Raw genomic sequence first — 13,910 nt, forward strand, 5'->3', positions numbered from 1 at the left:
CTGAACTCACCGCCCTCCTGAAGAAACCCACAGCGGACCCCACCGAACTCAAAAATTACCGCCCCATCTCGCTCCTCCCATTCCCGGCCAAAGTCATCGAAAAAGCTGTCAACAACCAGCTCGCCGCCTTCCTCGAAGCCAACAAATCCCTCGACTCCTCACAATCTGGCTTCCGAGCAAAACACAGCACTGAGACCGCCCTCATCGCAGCAACAGACGACATTCGAACTTTACTGGACAATGGAGACACAGTCGCCCTCATCCTCCTCGACCTCTCAGCAGCATTTGACACAGTCTGCCACAACACCCTGTTACAACGCCTCAATAACATCGGAATCCAAGGAAAAGCACTTGAATGGATCACCTCATTCCTCACAGGAAGAACTCAGAAAGTCCGCCTCCCACCATTCAAGTCCGAAACCACCGAAGTCATCTGTGGAGTACCTCAAGGTTCCTCACTCAGCCCCACCCTCTTCAACGTATACATGAGCCCCCTCGCGACCATCGCACGCCAACACAGCCTCAACATCATCTCTTACGCGGATGACACTCAACTTATCCTCTCTCTCACCAACGACCCCAGCACCGCCAAAACTAACCTACACGAAGGAATGAAAGAAGTTGCCGAATGGATGAAACAAAGCCGTCTGAAACTGAACTCAGACAAAACAGAAGTCCTCATCTTAGGTACTTCCCCCTCTGCATGGGACGACTCATGGTGGCCGGAAGCCCTCGGAAAGGCACCCATCCCGACAGACCACGCACGAAACCTGGGCATCATCATGGACTCCTCACTCTCAATGAAAAAACAAGTCAGCGCCGTATCCTCTTCCTGCTTCAACATTCTTTGCATGCTTAGAAAAACATTTCACTGGATCCCCACCGAAACAAGGAAAACGGTCACCCATGCTCTGGTCACGAGCCGACTGGACTACGGAAACACACTCTACGCAGGCACTACCGCTAAACTCCAGAAGAAACTCCAACGAATCCAAAACGCCTCAGCCAGGATCATTCTAGACATCCCACGCAACGAACACATCTCCGGTCACCTTAAAGACCTCCACTGGCTACCCGTCAATAAGAGGATCACTTTCCGACTGCTAACCCACGCACACAAATCACTTTACGACATCGGACCAGAATGCCTCAACTCACGACTGTCCTTCTACACCCCGTCCCGCCAACTACGTTCCTCCAGCCAAGCCCTCGCCACTGTACCTCGCATCAACAAGACCACCATGGGAGGCAGATCCTTCTCATACCTGGCCGCTAAAACTTGGAACTCACTCCCCGCTTACCTTCGCCTCACCCAGAACCACCTAGCATTCAGAAAGCAACTTAAAACGTGGATATTTGACAAATAATCCTCCCCTCCTCTTTAAGCGCCTTGGGACCCTCTGGGTATGTAGTGCGCTATATAAATTCTCTGACTTGACTTGACTTGACTTTCAAGAGCTCAATCCCTGTGCAGTTCCTGTGACCACGAGCTTCTCTGATCTGTGCCTGTCCTTTTATTCACACAAGGGGCATGTGAACTCGAGGGACCCCGGTGCTCTTCGGTGTGATGGCAAAGTTAATCAGCCCCCCAAAAATGTGAGTTTTGTCGAGGCTGTGCAGGTGTGCGTTCTCCCCATATCTATCGTCGGAAATTACCTATGATGCTTGATGGAGGCCTTTGCATTTTTGACTTTCACGAGCTCAATCCCTGTGCAGTTCCTGTGACCACGAGCTTCTCTGATCCGTGCCTGTCCTTTTATACACACAAGAGGCATGTGAACTCGCATATAATCCTCACCCTTTTGGCCCGGCCCCTCACACTAGCGATGTGCACCATTTTCCCGCCCGGCCTGCCCTTTACCCACACAATCCGCAAAATCCGCGAATCCGCAAATTCGCGGATTTTGCGGATCGCGAATTCGCAATTTCGCGAATTGCGAATTTGCAAAATTCGCCCATGCCTAGTGCAGTCCTGACTCTGGTCCTCCATGCCTGCACCACAACTTGATCGGTTTTGTGGAGGGGAGGCACGCCCAACTTATCCTCATTAGTACTGCTTGATGGTGTCTCACAGCTGCTGCTAAGGGAAGTGCTCTGCGTTTTGCCAAATGACACAAACTTCCAGCGATCTAGCTTGGGCTTATTGGCAGAAGGCCTTGGCCAAGGCGCAAACTCTAGTGTCTTTGGCCTCTTGACCATGGACTCCTTTTCAGGAACTTTACGTCGGAAAGGCGGAGGGAACACAGAGTGGGGTTCTGGTAAACGGGGCACTTCATTCTGATTCCAACCTGTGTCCTTGGGAAGCGGCATGCTGCCATCTGACGGCGATCTCCTATGAGTCTGCATTATCTGTTGGATGGCTCCGTCAGATGGAGTGCACCAGTGCCCTCGAGATACAGTTGCCATGGCAGCCGTCACATGGGTAGGAGTCAATGACTGTTTGGGGTCTTTTTTGAAGCCCTCCATTTTAAGGTCCACAAGGGGGTTGGCATTCTGCCCCTTCAGTGCTTCCGGGCTGGGCTCCACAGAGACTGGCATTTTGTACACATTCACATCATCACTGTCAGAACGGATCAGCGACTTAGTTGAGTTGCAGTCAGAAATGGAAGACAGGGACAGGAGGGTGACTGATGTTGAGGGCTCTAGGGAAGGGAGAGCAGACTCATCTTTCTTGGATACAATGTGGCTTGAGGGACTTGTGCTACGACGAAAGCATCCTGTACGCTGAAAAAGACTGCCTGGCTTCTTCTTCTCATCTTTGGCGCGGTGCTCTTCCTGTAGCACTCGCTGCCGCCCCAGATCCAGGATATCACTCCCAAGGCCGACAGATGCCAAGATGGAGGCACAGCCCATGAGTACCAAGTCATACTTTTTACAGTGGGAGCTGCGCTTATGGCTCTCGGAGATGACACTTGATGAGGATACCGCCTGACCTGAACCATCGAAAATATGCAGTTATTGGCATCGCTTAGGATAGGCAGGCTGAGGTAGGACTGGTTGGAGTAGGGAGACGGGGGCACAAACCCTTCAACCTCTAGGTACTCCTCCATTTCAGGGAGGCTTGCAAAGCCTGTTGTGATTGGCACATGCTTGGGCGACTTCCCAAGGTTGGGGGCGCTAAAATACCATTGCTTGCTGCCTTCACTGAGTGACTTCAACCTGTCTTCTCCTCCGATTCTCTCCTTCTGCAGGGTCGAGCTAGGTCCCCACGTCTGCCCTTTTTCCTTGTTCCCAACCATCTCCTCTTGCTTGATCCCTGCGCTGCGTCCCCAGGTCTTACTGCCATCCATGGGTGTAAGCCGGATGGCCCGGAGTCGAGGAATGATGTTGCGGCTGCCTGGGGGACGCGGCCTATTCACACCCTGCACTTTGCATTTATCCAGAGTTGGAGAAGCTTGAACTGTAATCTTGTGCTTGAAGCCTGAAGGCAAGTTGATCCTGTTGCCATCCCTGAACTTCAACCAGCTCTTCTCAAAGTGTCCTTTCTGTTTCTTGACGTTTGGCTTCTCTTGGTACATGATGATGTTCAGCACCCGCTCCACTATGTCAATCTTTCGCTCCGCCAGCTCCTGCTCCCGCCGCCTCAGCACCTCCTCCTGGTTCTTCTGTTCCTGTGCAGCTAGGATCAGTTCCTCTTCCCGGCTCCGCAGTTCCTTCTCTTTGGTCCTCAGGTCACTGAACATCTGCTGAATTTCCACCTTCCAGTCCTCCTGTAATAAGCGGAAGGACTCGAGAGGCATCTGGAACATGGAAGATTGCTCGATGGCCACCAGCTGCTCTAGGATGCTGGTGAAGAAGGGTCAGCTGTGTGCATCTGGACTCCAGCACTCTTCCAAAAGTTTCACAAAGGGCTCCGGGCATGTAGATGGGATAGGAAGGGTTAACTTGTTCATCGCCACGCCATAGGCTACTGCCATGGCATTGATCTCCTGGTAGGGCACTTCTCCAGTCAGTAACTCCCACAGAAGCACTCCAAAGCTCCACACTTCGCTGCTTTTAGAGAAGAGAGATAATCTGATGACTTCAAGTGCTATCCAGGCCTATGTGCCCGCTGCACTAATTTTTGTTGTTTTTTGCCACTCGCGCACCAGGCCAAAATCCGTAATCTTTAGAATCTTGTTGTAGCTCCAAGTGACTGCATTACAAGTAGCACAACATCTTAAGTGAAAAGGTTTCCCAGTGTCTAATTTGTTGAATTTGCCAATGTTTGTTTGTGGTTGAGTGAAATGGTCTGATTTACAATACTACTATACCTTTTAAAATCTATATCTCGAGAACCCTCTGTTATGTATTTTTCATTTTGGTGTTTACAAATAGATAAAATGCAGTCTATTTTTTATAAATTGGTGTTAGATATCTTTAGTGTGTTGTTGATTTCTTCAATTGTTCTGGTGCTGTAAAAATGCTTTTCAGCTTGTTACTTGGTGCAAGCTTTGCTGCTCAGAGCCACAGAAACCCAGGGTTGAGCGTAGGGTTTGACTAAAGAAACAAAAGTTTCCTAAAGTGGTTGGTAAGTGAGTTACATGGTGAGGTCACACACCCACACCATATAATAATACACTTTGTTTCCTCACAATTCTTAATGGGTAAAATGTAAAGAATTCTACGGCACACATTGCTAGACTCATCACAAAATTCTTGTGTTACAGTTATGTTAAACACAAACCAGGAAGTGGTAATAGTAGGGTTGATTTTTCTTCCAGGCTACCCATAAATGACCTTGAACCCCTGTATGGTGAGAAGGATGTGGACATGTGCTTTATGGTGGTAGTGACATTCCTAATACTTGTGTGTACTCTGAAGAGGGATGGAAGAAAGCATGTGAGTAGGATGAACTTCTGCTTAAAGTAAAAAATCTTGTGAGTAAAGGTTGGCCACAGGAGATAAATAGCTCTGCCGGATTACAACAATTCTCTAAAATTGCTGATGAGTTAACCACAGAAGAATGATACTGTGTTTAGAGTAGATAAGTTGATACCACCTGAATCTGGTAAAGACTGTTCCTAATGCTCATTTGGGTACTCCTATGACCAAGAGAAGGTTTAGACCGGAAACAAGGTTGGCGCTCTAGCTGGCCAAGCAGACTTACTTATTTAAACTGGAGCTTGACAGGGGCGCAGCGGACGCGCCGATTGTCAGGTACAGATGAAAATTGAAGCTCTTTGGCCTGATCTTATTTTTTAACTTTTTAAATCTCACTTGCCATTACTAATCTGGAAGGCATACTTCTGACACTTTTGCTTTGAACTAAAAATTATTCAGGACACTTACCCCACGCCGCCTTCCAAGATCTCCTCTCTGTTCCAACACAGGCTTGCTTGTTGCGTGGAGAGAGGTAAATCTGACGGATTGTGATCAGGGGCAGTTCCGGGCACAGAACACACTTCTGGTTCCACCGGAAACGAGGTTGGCGCTCTAGCTGGCCGAGCAGACTTACCTATTTAATCTGGAGCTTGGCAGGGGCGCAGCGGATGCGCCGATTGTCAGGTACAGATAAAAATGTATGCTCTTTGGCCTGTTCTTATTTTTTAACTTTTTAAATCTCACTCGCCATTACTAATCTGGAAGGCATACTTCTGACACTTTTGCTTTGAATTAAAAAGTATTCAGGACCCTTACCCCACGCCGCCTTCCAAGATATCCTCTCTGTTCCAACGCTCGTTGCGTGGAGAGAGGTAGATCTGACGGATTGCGATCAGTGGCAGCTCCGGGCACAGAACACACTTCCGGTTTCACCGGAAACGAGGTTGGCGCTCTAGCTGGCCGAGCAGATTTCACCATTTAAACTGGGGCCTGACACGTCACGCAGCGGGGGCGCCAGTGGTGCACTGAAGGCGCGCCAAAGGCAAGCCCGTCCGCGCCACTCCGTCGCCAGGAGCCAGGATCCCTGGTCATTTGAAGCCTGATACCCCAGATATCTCCTCTAAAACTTTACCTGACCTCACCTACACAAGAGAATTCCTGCTAAAGCTTAGACCAACCTCCCACATTTGCCCCCTGGGAAAATTGCCTGAAGGGCTTTTTTCATGCAAAAAATGTAAGTACCAGCCTAGTTCTTTCCAGAACACTAAAACCACAGCTAACTCTATTGATATTAAACTACCTACTATTCCCGAGGCATGGCCCTACACGAGCCCCCCGGCAATCACCACATGGAAAGGCCTCCTAGCAAACGTTAGATCTCTCCCCCGACATGCCACTGCCATTTGGGATCTCTTAAAAGACACTAACCCAGATTTGGGATTTTTCACGGAAACGTGGATTAAACCCTCTGCGGTTCCTGCAATCGCTCTAGCTCTTCCACCTAGCTTTCGCATTCAAAGACTCGATAGGCCTGAACGAGTGGGTGGTGGCATAGCCATAATTCACAAAGAACAGATACCAGTTACCACTCTAGACCAGTTCTGTTCGGAACTATTCGAATGTCTTATCTTTAAGGTGGAGCTACACCCCCAACAGTGTTGGAAAGGAGCATTGGTTTATAGGCCCCCAGGCCCAATAAAAGACTTTAATAGTCGCCTTTTAGAATTTATCTCCCCCCATATTGTTGCCCCCCGCAATTTCTTACTGCTAGGAGATTTTAATATTTACAGTGAGGACCTAAACAACCTACACGCTAGAACTTGCCTAGAGGATTTGGCCTCCCATGGGCTTCTCAAGCTCAACAATGATCCCACTCACCTAGCGGGGCACACCCTGGATCTCATTCTCTCTAACTCACAATATATTAAATATATAGATACTATACCGCTCACTTGATCAGATCACTCTGTAGTTAACTTCCGTCTGACAAGCCCCTTCACCTTATCTTCTCCCATACCCCTTACTGATAGATGGTATAGACCTTGGCATAAAATTGAAGCTCAACACCTTGTATCTCCTTTCCTGACATGGGACACTGACATGTGTTTCCAAAGAGAGGACTGGGCTGTTCCTGGGGTGTAGGTGCAGGTCACTAGGATGTGGATTCGCAAAAGATGATTAAATGGTAACCATCCAATGGGTATCCATTTTGTTGGATATAATGGCCTCACACACCCTTGCAGGTGTCATGCTTAATCATGGGCAATGCTCCTCGTTGGGTGGGCGGTGCAATACCCAACGGGCTACACCTCAAAGAGGGGCTCTTTGGCGGAGATCTTTTTATCCAACTGCCCATGGGTGAAGTGTGGGTGAGGGGCCAGAATAGTAGTAGACGGAAGGTGAATTGTAAAATAATGCAGGGGTACCAGAATGAACTTTATTCAGGTGGTCACGTGCGCTAACTAAAAACAATAGTTAGTCTGGGAGGTCTGGAAAGTGATGTATTCCGCACTCAAGACTATACTAAAAACTGAAGGTAGTAGTCGACATGTTTCTCGCTATCTACAACTTAACGGGGGCAAATCAGAGATCATGTTGTTTGGAGGAGCTACCACTCACTGGTCACCTACTTGGTGGCCGGAAGAGCTTGGAAGTGCCTCACTCCCAAAGAAGTGGTGAAGAACTTGGGAGTCAGAATTTTATCATAGACTCACACATAACACACATGCCAATACCATTGCAGGTTCCTGCCACTATATTCTGGGCCTCCTGCGGAGGATTTTTCCACTCTTACCTTCCTCCACTAAAAAAACCCTAATACAGGCCCTGATATTGAGTAGACTTGATTACTGCAATGCTCTGCTGTTTTCGGCCAACGAAAGTGCCATTAATAAACTCCAGGTGGTGCAGAATATAGCTGCCCGACTCACCAACAACGCCCCATTCAGAACACCCTCCGGACCACTTCTCAATCAACTCCACTGGCTCCCCATAAAGAAAAGGGTAAAGTTCAAAATAGGCTGCATTATTTACAAGGCTCGTAATGGCAAGGGCCCCAAGTATCTCACTAACAAGCTCTCCTCCTATATACCAACACGTAATCTCAGGTCCAGTAACAAGCATTTGCTAACCATCCCCAGAATCAAAAAGGCTCGTAGTGGTGGCAAATCTTTCTCTTACCTTGCCCCCCGATTCTGGAATGGTTTGCCTTATCCGTTACGTTTAGAAAAATGCTAAAAACCCACCTCTTCTAATTCCTCCCTCTAGTTCTGATGTTCCTCCATCTGAAGTGCCGAGATACCCTCATGGGTGATTCAGCGCTATACAAATCAATAAATATCAAATATCAAATATTGGTGGCCTTTAATGGATGATGGTATTGATGGAGAGGTCAAAGATGTGTGGCATACAGAATCTGGAGAAAATAGAAAACGTGCTCTCACCCTTTGGTTCCTATTTAACTACATGTGGTCCTTGGAAGAAGATTGGCATAGATCTGGAAGGACCTTTTAATTTTTGCCACAGCAGTAGATGGCCTGAAGTATACTTTGTATCAGATCCACCTTCTAAAAAAGCTGTTGAATTTTTGAGGGATGTGTTTTCCAGATAATGTTTTGCAGAATTTCAAGGGGTAAGTCCTAAGCTGCTCACCCATGCACCTGTCACCTACTGCATGGGGAGGAAAGGGATAACCAGGAGTGAGGTTGATTGTTACTGTGTCTCCTGTGGTGAATAAATGAAAAATGGTAACTCTGTGAAAAAGGAAATATTTTCTTCAAAGGACACCTGCATAATAAGTAACTCAAAGAAATTTATTTTTCTTGCAGCATTTCCCCCCGTTTCTTTCGACATTACTTCGCCATTGTGTACACCATTGAGAAGATTAACAAGAACCCTGACCTTTTACCCAACATCACCCTGGGCTTTGAGGTCTTTAATTCATATGTCAACGAGGCCAAAGCGACACTGAGCACCATGGCTCTATTATCAGGGAGAGATGATCCAGCCCCAGTTCCTAACTACAGATGTCGGTCCAGTGGGATCCTGGCTGCTGTCATCGGTGACATGTTACCACCCACATCTGTTGCTATGGCAACCATCACTGGGCTCTACAGGTACCTACAGGTAAGAGGAAGTTTATTTATATGACATGCTATAACAATCTGCCCGCTGATAAGCAATGCACAGCACATTTGTGTTTCATTTTATATACATATTCATTAAGGCGTAATAGTAGTTTGTCATGGTCTATTTTATTACAATCTCTGTAGATTGTCGGGTGCGGCATTGAGGGTTCATCTGAGGAGCCATCTGGGCACCCTAATTCAAACAAGATGGCTGAATGGTCAGTCCAGTATATTAGTAGCCCCTCTCTAACCATAATGGTTGGATCCGATGTAAAGATTCCATCCAAAGTATGTCCTGCTATGTGAGTTCCATTTTTGTACCCATTTGTGAAAGACCTAAAGTCCCTACAATATCTGAGAGGGCTGCAGTGTCTTTGTGTGACTCATCTTCTAAATAGAAATTGAGATCACCCATAATGATGAAATCATTCAAGCATAGTTTGGATTCTGACAAAGAGTGAATATTACGCGTGAATGTACTCCTGAGTCCAGGAGGGCAGTATAAGAGAAGGCCCTTTAAGCTTTTTTGAAGCTTAATTTCTAATAAAAATTGAGGCACTGTCCCCAACGAGATCGTCAAGCCATCCGCCATCCGCCATTGGCCAGTGATGTGCTTTAGTGGTGTGTGGTGGAATATTTTGAATAGCTCATGTCTATGTCTTCCTTAGGTCAGCTTTGGCGCCATTGATTCAATCTTCTATGGAAGGAATCAGTTCCCATCCTTTCACCACACTGTCCCCAACAAGATCTACAAGCCACGCACCATCGGCCAGTGATGCACTTCAGTGGAGTGTGTTGCAATATGTCTCATAGCTCATGTCTGTGTCTTGCTGAGGTCAGTTATGGTCCCATGGATCCAATATTCAATGAAGGACATCAGGTCCCATACTTTTACTACACTGTCCCCAATGAGATTCACAAGCCACGAGCCATTGGCCAGTGCTGCTCTTTAGTGGAGTGTAGTGTAAAATGTCTCATAGCCCATGTCTATGCCTTCCTTAGGTCATCTATGGTGCCATGGATCCAACCTTCAAGGAGAGGCATTGGTTTCCATGCTTTTACCTCACTGCCTGCAATGAGATAAACAAGAAAAACACCATCGGCCAGTGATGGGTGTTACAGTGTGGTGCAATATGTGTAATAGCTCATGTTTATGTCTTCCTCAGGTCAACTATGGTGCCATGGATCCAATATTTAATGACAGACGTCAGCTTGCATACTTTACCACATTGTCGCCAATGAGGTCCACAAGCCATGCACAATTGGCTAGGGATCCGTTAGTGGAGTGTGGTCAATATGTCTAACAGCTTATGTCTATGCCTTCCCTAGGTCAGCTATGGTGCCAAGGATTCAATCTTCAATGACCTGCATTGGTTCCCATCCTTTTACCACACTGTCCCCAATGAGATCCACAAGCCACGCACCATCAGCCAGAGATGCGCTTTAGTGGAGGGTGGTGCAATATGTCTAATTGCGCATGTCTATATCTTGATTAGGTCAGCTATGGCACCATGGATCGAATCTTCAAAGACAGACATTGGTTCCCATCATTCTACCGCACTCTTTCCAATGGGATCCACAATCCACACACCTTCGGCCAGTGATGTGTGTTAGTGGAGAGTGGTTCTATATGTCTCATAGCTCATATCTTTGTCTTCCTCACATCATCTATGGTGCCATGGATCCAATCATTCAATAATAGGCATCAGTTGCCATCCTTTACCGCACTGTGCCCAATGAGATGCACAAGCCCCACTCCATCGGCCAAGGATGCACTTTAGTTGAGTGTCGTTCAATATGTCTCATAGCTCATGTCTATGTCTCCCTCAGGTCAGCTATGGTGCCATGGATCCAGTCTTCAATGACAAACATCGGTTTCTATCCTTTTACCGCACTGTCCCCAATGAGATCTACGAGACGCGCGCCATCGCCCGGCTGCTCAAGCACTTTGGCTGGACCTCGGTTGGGATCCTGGCATCAGATGATGACAGCGGCAGGAGGGCCGGCGAGGAGCTGGAGAGAGAGATCACCGGAAGCGGGGAATGTGTGGCCTTCTTACAAAGACTTTGCAAGCCCCCTTACACTGGGAGGGAAGAGATAAAGCGGATTGTTCAAACAATCAGTGTTCATTCTGTCAATGTGGTGATAGTTCACTGTTCTAGAGCTTACATGGATCCAGTCCTCATTAGTTACTTGAAAGACCTGCCTGCCAAAGTTTGGATCGCTTCTGCAATCTCATCACATTTGAAAGAGTTTAGTTATCACCCTGGAGGGAATGTATTCAATGGCTCTCTTGAATTTTCCATTCCTAAGGGACAGATTCCTGGACTGACAGATTTCTTGTACAGTGTGAAACCTTTAAACTTCTCAAACAATTCCATGTTTGTGGACTTTTGGGTGATAACATTCAGGTGCGCTCCTGCTTTGCTGGATAGGACTTTTGCCTATGGATCCTTCTTCCCTCGGTGTAAAGGGAATGAGACGCTGCGAAAGCTGCCCCTCTCTGAATATGATGCTTACAATTTCTACATTACTTACAGCGTTTACACTGCGGTCTATGCAGCTGCTCACGCTTTACACAACATGATCTCAGCCAAAGCCAACTCAGGACATTCCTCAGTTAGTGAAGGTCTGAGGAAGGACTTCCAACCATGGCAGGTAGGAGAGGCGCTTTTCTATTTCTAAATATATATCAACCAAATATAGTTAGACTCAAATAGGGCATAGTCAATTCACTTCCTCAAGAGATAAAATAATTTACGTAATTGACATTTGGTACAGTGCTGCCTGTCATGCTGAAGTCACTTCAGGTCCCCGTGCCATCTCCCCCTGCACGGGTCTCCTGTCCAGCTTGCCCGCAGTCCACTACCCTCTGCTGCCTTATGTTTGTGCCTCTTCTGTTCATTTTCATCTCGTTTTCTGCCTTCTTTTCTGCTTGCTTTTCTGCCCTCTAATTGTGCCTCTCTCTGCTCCTTCTGCCCATGATTTTGCCTCTTTCTACTCTTTTCTGACCTTTATTTTTCGTCTTTCTGCTCATCTCTCCCTGTTTTCTTCCTTTATGCTTGTTTCTGACCTGGCTGTTTGATGGCGACGTCGCATCCACAGCGCACAGATACTTCTAGGGGTGACAGTGCTCCACTATACACATGCTAATTGATTGACTTCTGGGCCCCGTCCTAACTGGAAAATACAGATCCATGATTCAAATACAGCACATCAAGCCTGTACAACGGCAAGTGATGCAAACTGGGGCAGAGGCTTTAGGAGGGATTAATGTCCAGTGCAAACGTGGACATTAGTTAGAAAGTTGTCCTAAAGTAAGTGATAGTAGCACTTTATATGAAGGTGGCCTTGCAAGGTGGTACATGGGCATTCCCATAAAACAATCCATGGATTTTGCCATAAACAGAACTTTGCACATGGCTGCCGGGACGCCGTAGTGGATGGTCGCACCCTGTCACCCTCCTGACTGAAAGGATGAAATGTACTACGTGCTCATTGTGCTCAGATTGTGCTTAGATTGCAGACTTGCAGATTCACCGATCTACTACTAAGTTAAGTTAATCTAATTTGCTGCGGAAAATTTGCTCTTTTTGCTGGGAGAAAAGTGCACTCGAAATAAGTGTAACAGCTAGCAGTAATGGAGTTGAGCGGATTTGAGCTGAGCTGAGCTGGTCATTGATGGGACAAGAGACAGTGCCTGGGAAGTGCAATTTACTGATTAAAAGCGATGCTGAGAGAACTCACTGGCTTGCTCTTTTTGATATGTGACTTTCCACAAGAGAAAAAGTGGGCTCTGCATAAATATTTGCACAAACACTGTTCAGCTCTGATTCCCCATCCGCCCCTTCCTGGAAGTCACTATTGGAAAGTTGCTCCAAAATCTATGGCTTCAAAACCTGCACCTTACTCGAGGAAGAATCGTGACCGAGACGATTGGAGCCGTGAATATGAAGTGGAGGAGGACATGGATAACCTCGGGGCCCCAGCACTAAATTTAAGAGGGAAAGCGCGATCTAAAGCGCAGCAAAGGCGAGAAGCGGCAAAGGAAAGTAAACTAAAGAAAATACGTGAAGAAGAGGAAGGAGGGAAAAAAAAGAACGTGACTGTCCCTTCGTCAGCTACTGCAAGGAGAAGAGAGGAAGCAAAACTTACCGCTGGGGAGTTACCTGGAAAGGAAACTGCACTCCGCCAGATGACCATAGTTGAGACGTTTTTACCTGCAGCAACACCAGTAACGATTGCCCAAACAACTTTGCAGTTGGATTTGCCACAGGGAGTGAGAGTCCCCACGTTGGCGAGCCTGTGCAGGATGTTGCAGCCTGTTGTGGAGAGGGAACCGTTTGAGCAGGCAGGAGCAGACGGGGACGGTACCTGCGCGATCGAGGCACAGCCTCAAACTGAGATTACAGAGGCAGCAGAAGCCGGAGACTCTTCTACAGCTGTGGAAGAGGGCGGGTCCAAGCTCTTAAAGGAGAAGGTTACAATTCATTCGGCTCCAGCTGTACCTGGTGTTAAAGGGACAGGCGCATGCCAAAGTCTGGTGGAGGATACTGTTGTAGAAAAAAGTAATTCTGAGGCTGCAACTAATTTAATCGAAATAGAGTTAAGGACTGATAAAGATATTAACTCAGATTTAAATAATAAGAGGGATGCAAGTACATGCAAACTACCTGATGCACTTCCTGCCTCTCCCAGTGATGAGGTATTTTTTACTGGTAATGATGAGGCGGATGATGAGGAAAGTATGAATGGATGTCTGGGATCAACGACAGACACAGAGTCAGAAACGGAGAGTTCAGGTGATGAAACAGTGAATACCGACACGGGAAGTAAAGAGACTGTATCAGGGACTGACTCTGAAACTTCCTCAACTCCTATCAGTAGTGAGACAGAACCTATAGATAAAGAATATAAGGATTCAGTCCAAAAAACAGTGCAAGAAGACGCCTCTTCTAGATCGAAAACAAATCCTGAGGG

At 47.1% G+C, this 13,910-nt stretch overlaps 1 protein-coding gene and 1 pseudogene across 1 annotated transcript in view; one reads left to right on the top strand and one right to left on the bottom strand.

Moving 5' to 3' along the window:
- Positions 1–5,206, bottom strand: part of LOC147689398 (mitogen-activated protein kinase kinase kinase 10-like) — a 49,091-nt pseudogene extending 43,885 nt beyond the window's left edge.
- A 3,440-nt stretch (positions 5,207–8,646) lies between these two features.
- Positions 8,647–13,910, top strand: part of LOC147689399 (vomeronasal type-2 receptor 26-like) — a 204,468-nt gene continuing 199,204 nt past the window's right edge. The window contains exon 1 of the mRNA XM_086940081.1: positions 8,647–8,928. Within this exon, the coding sequence (XP_086796207.1) occupies positions 8,779–8,928 (150 nt within the window). The 5' untranslated portion in view covers positions 8,647–8,778. The remainder of the gene's footprint in view (positions 8,929–13,910) is intronic.

The sequence above is a fragment of the Lissotriton vulgaris genome, chromosome 10, assembly GCF_964263255.1.
Source record: "Lissotriton vulgaris chromosome 10, aLisVul1.2, whole genome shotgun sequence".
NCBI lineage: Eukaryota > Metazoa > Chordata > Amphibia > Caudata > Salamandridae > Lissotriton > Lissotriton vulgaris.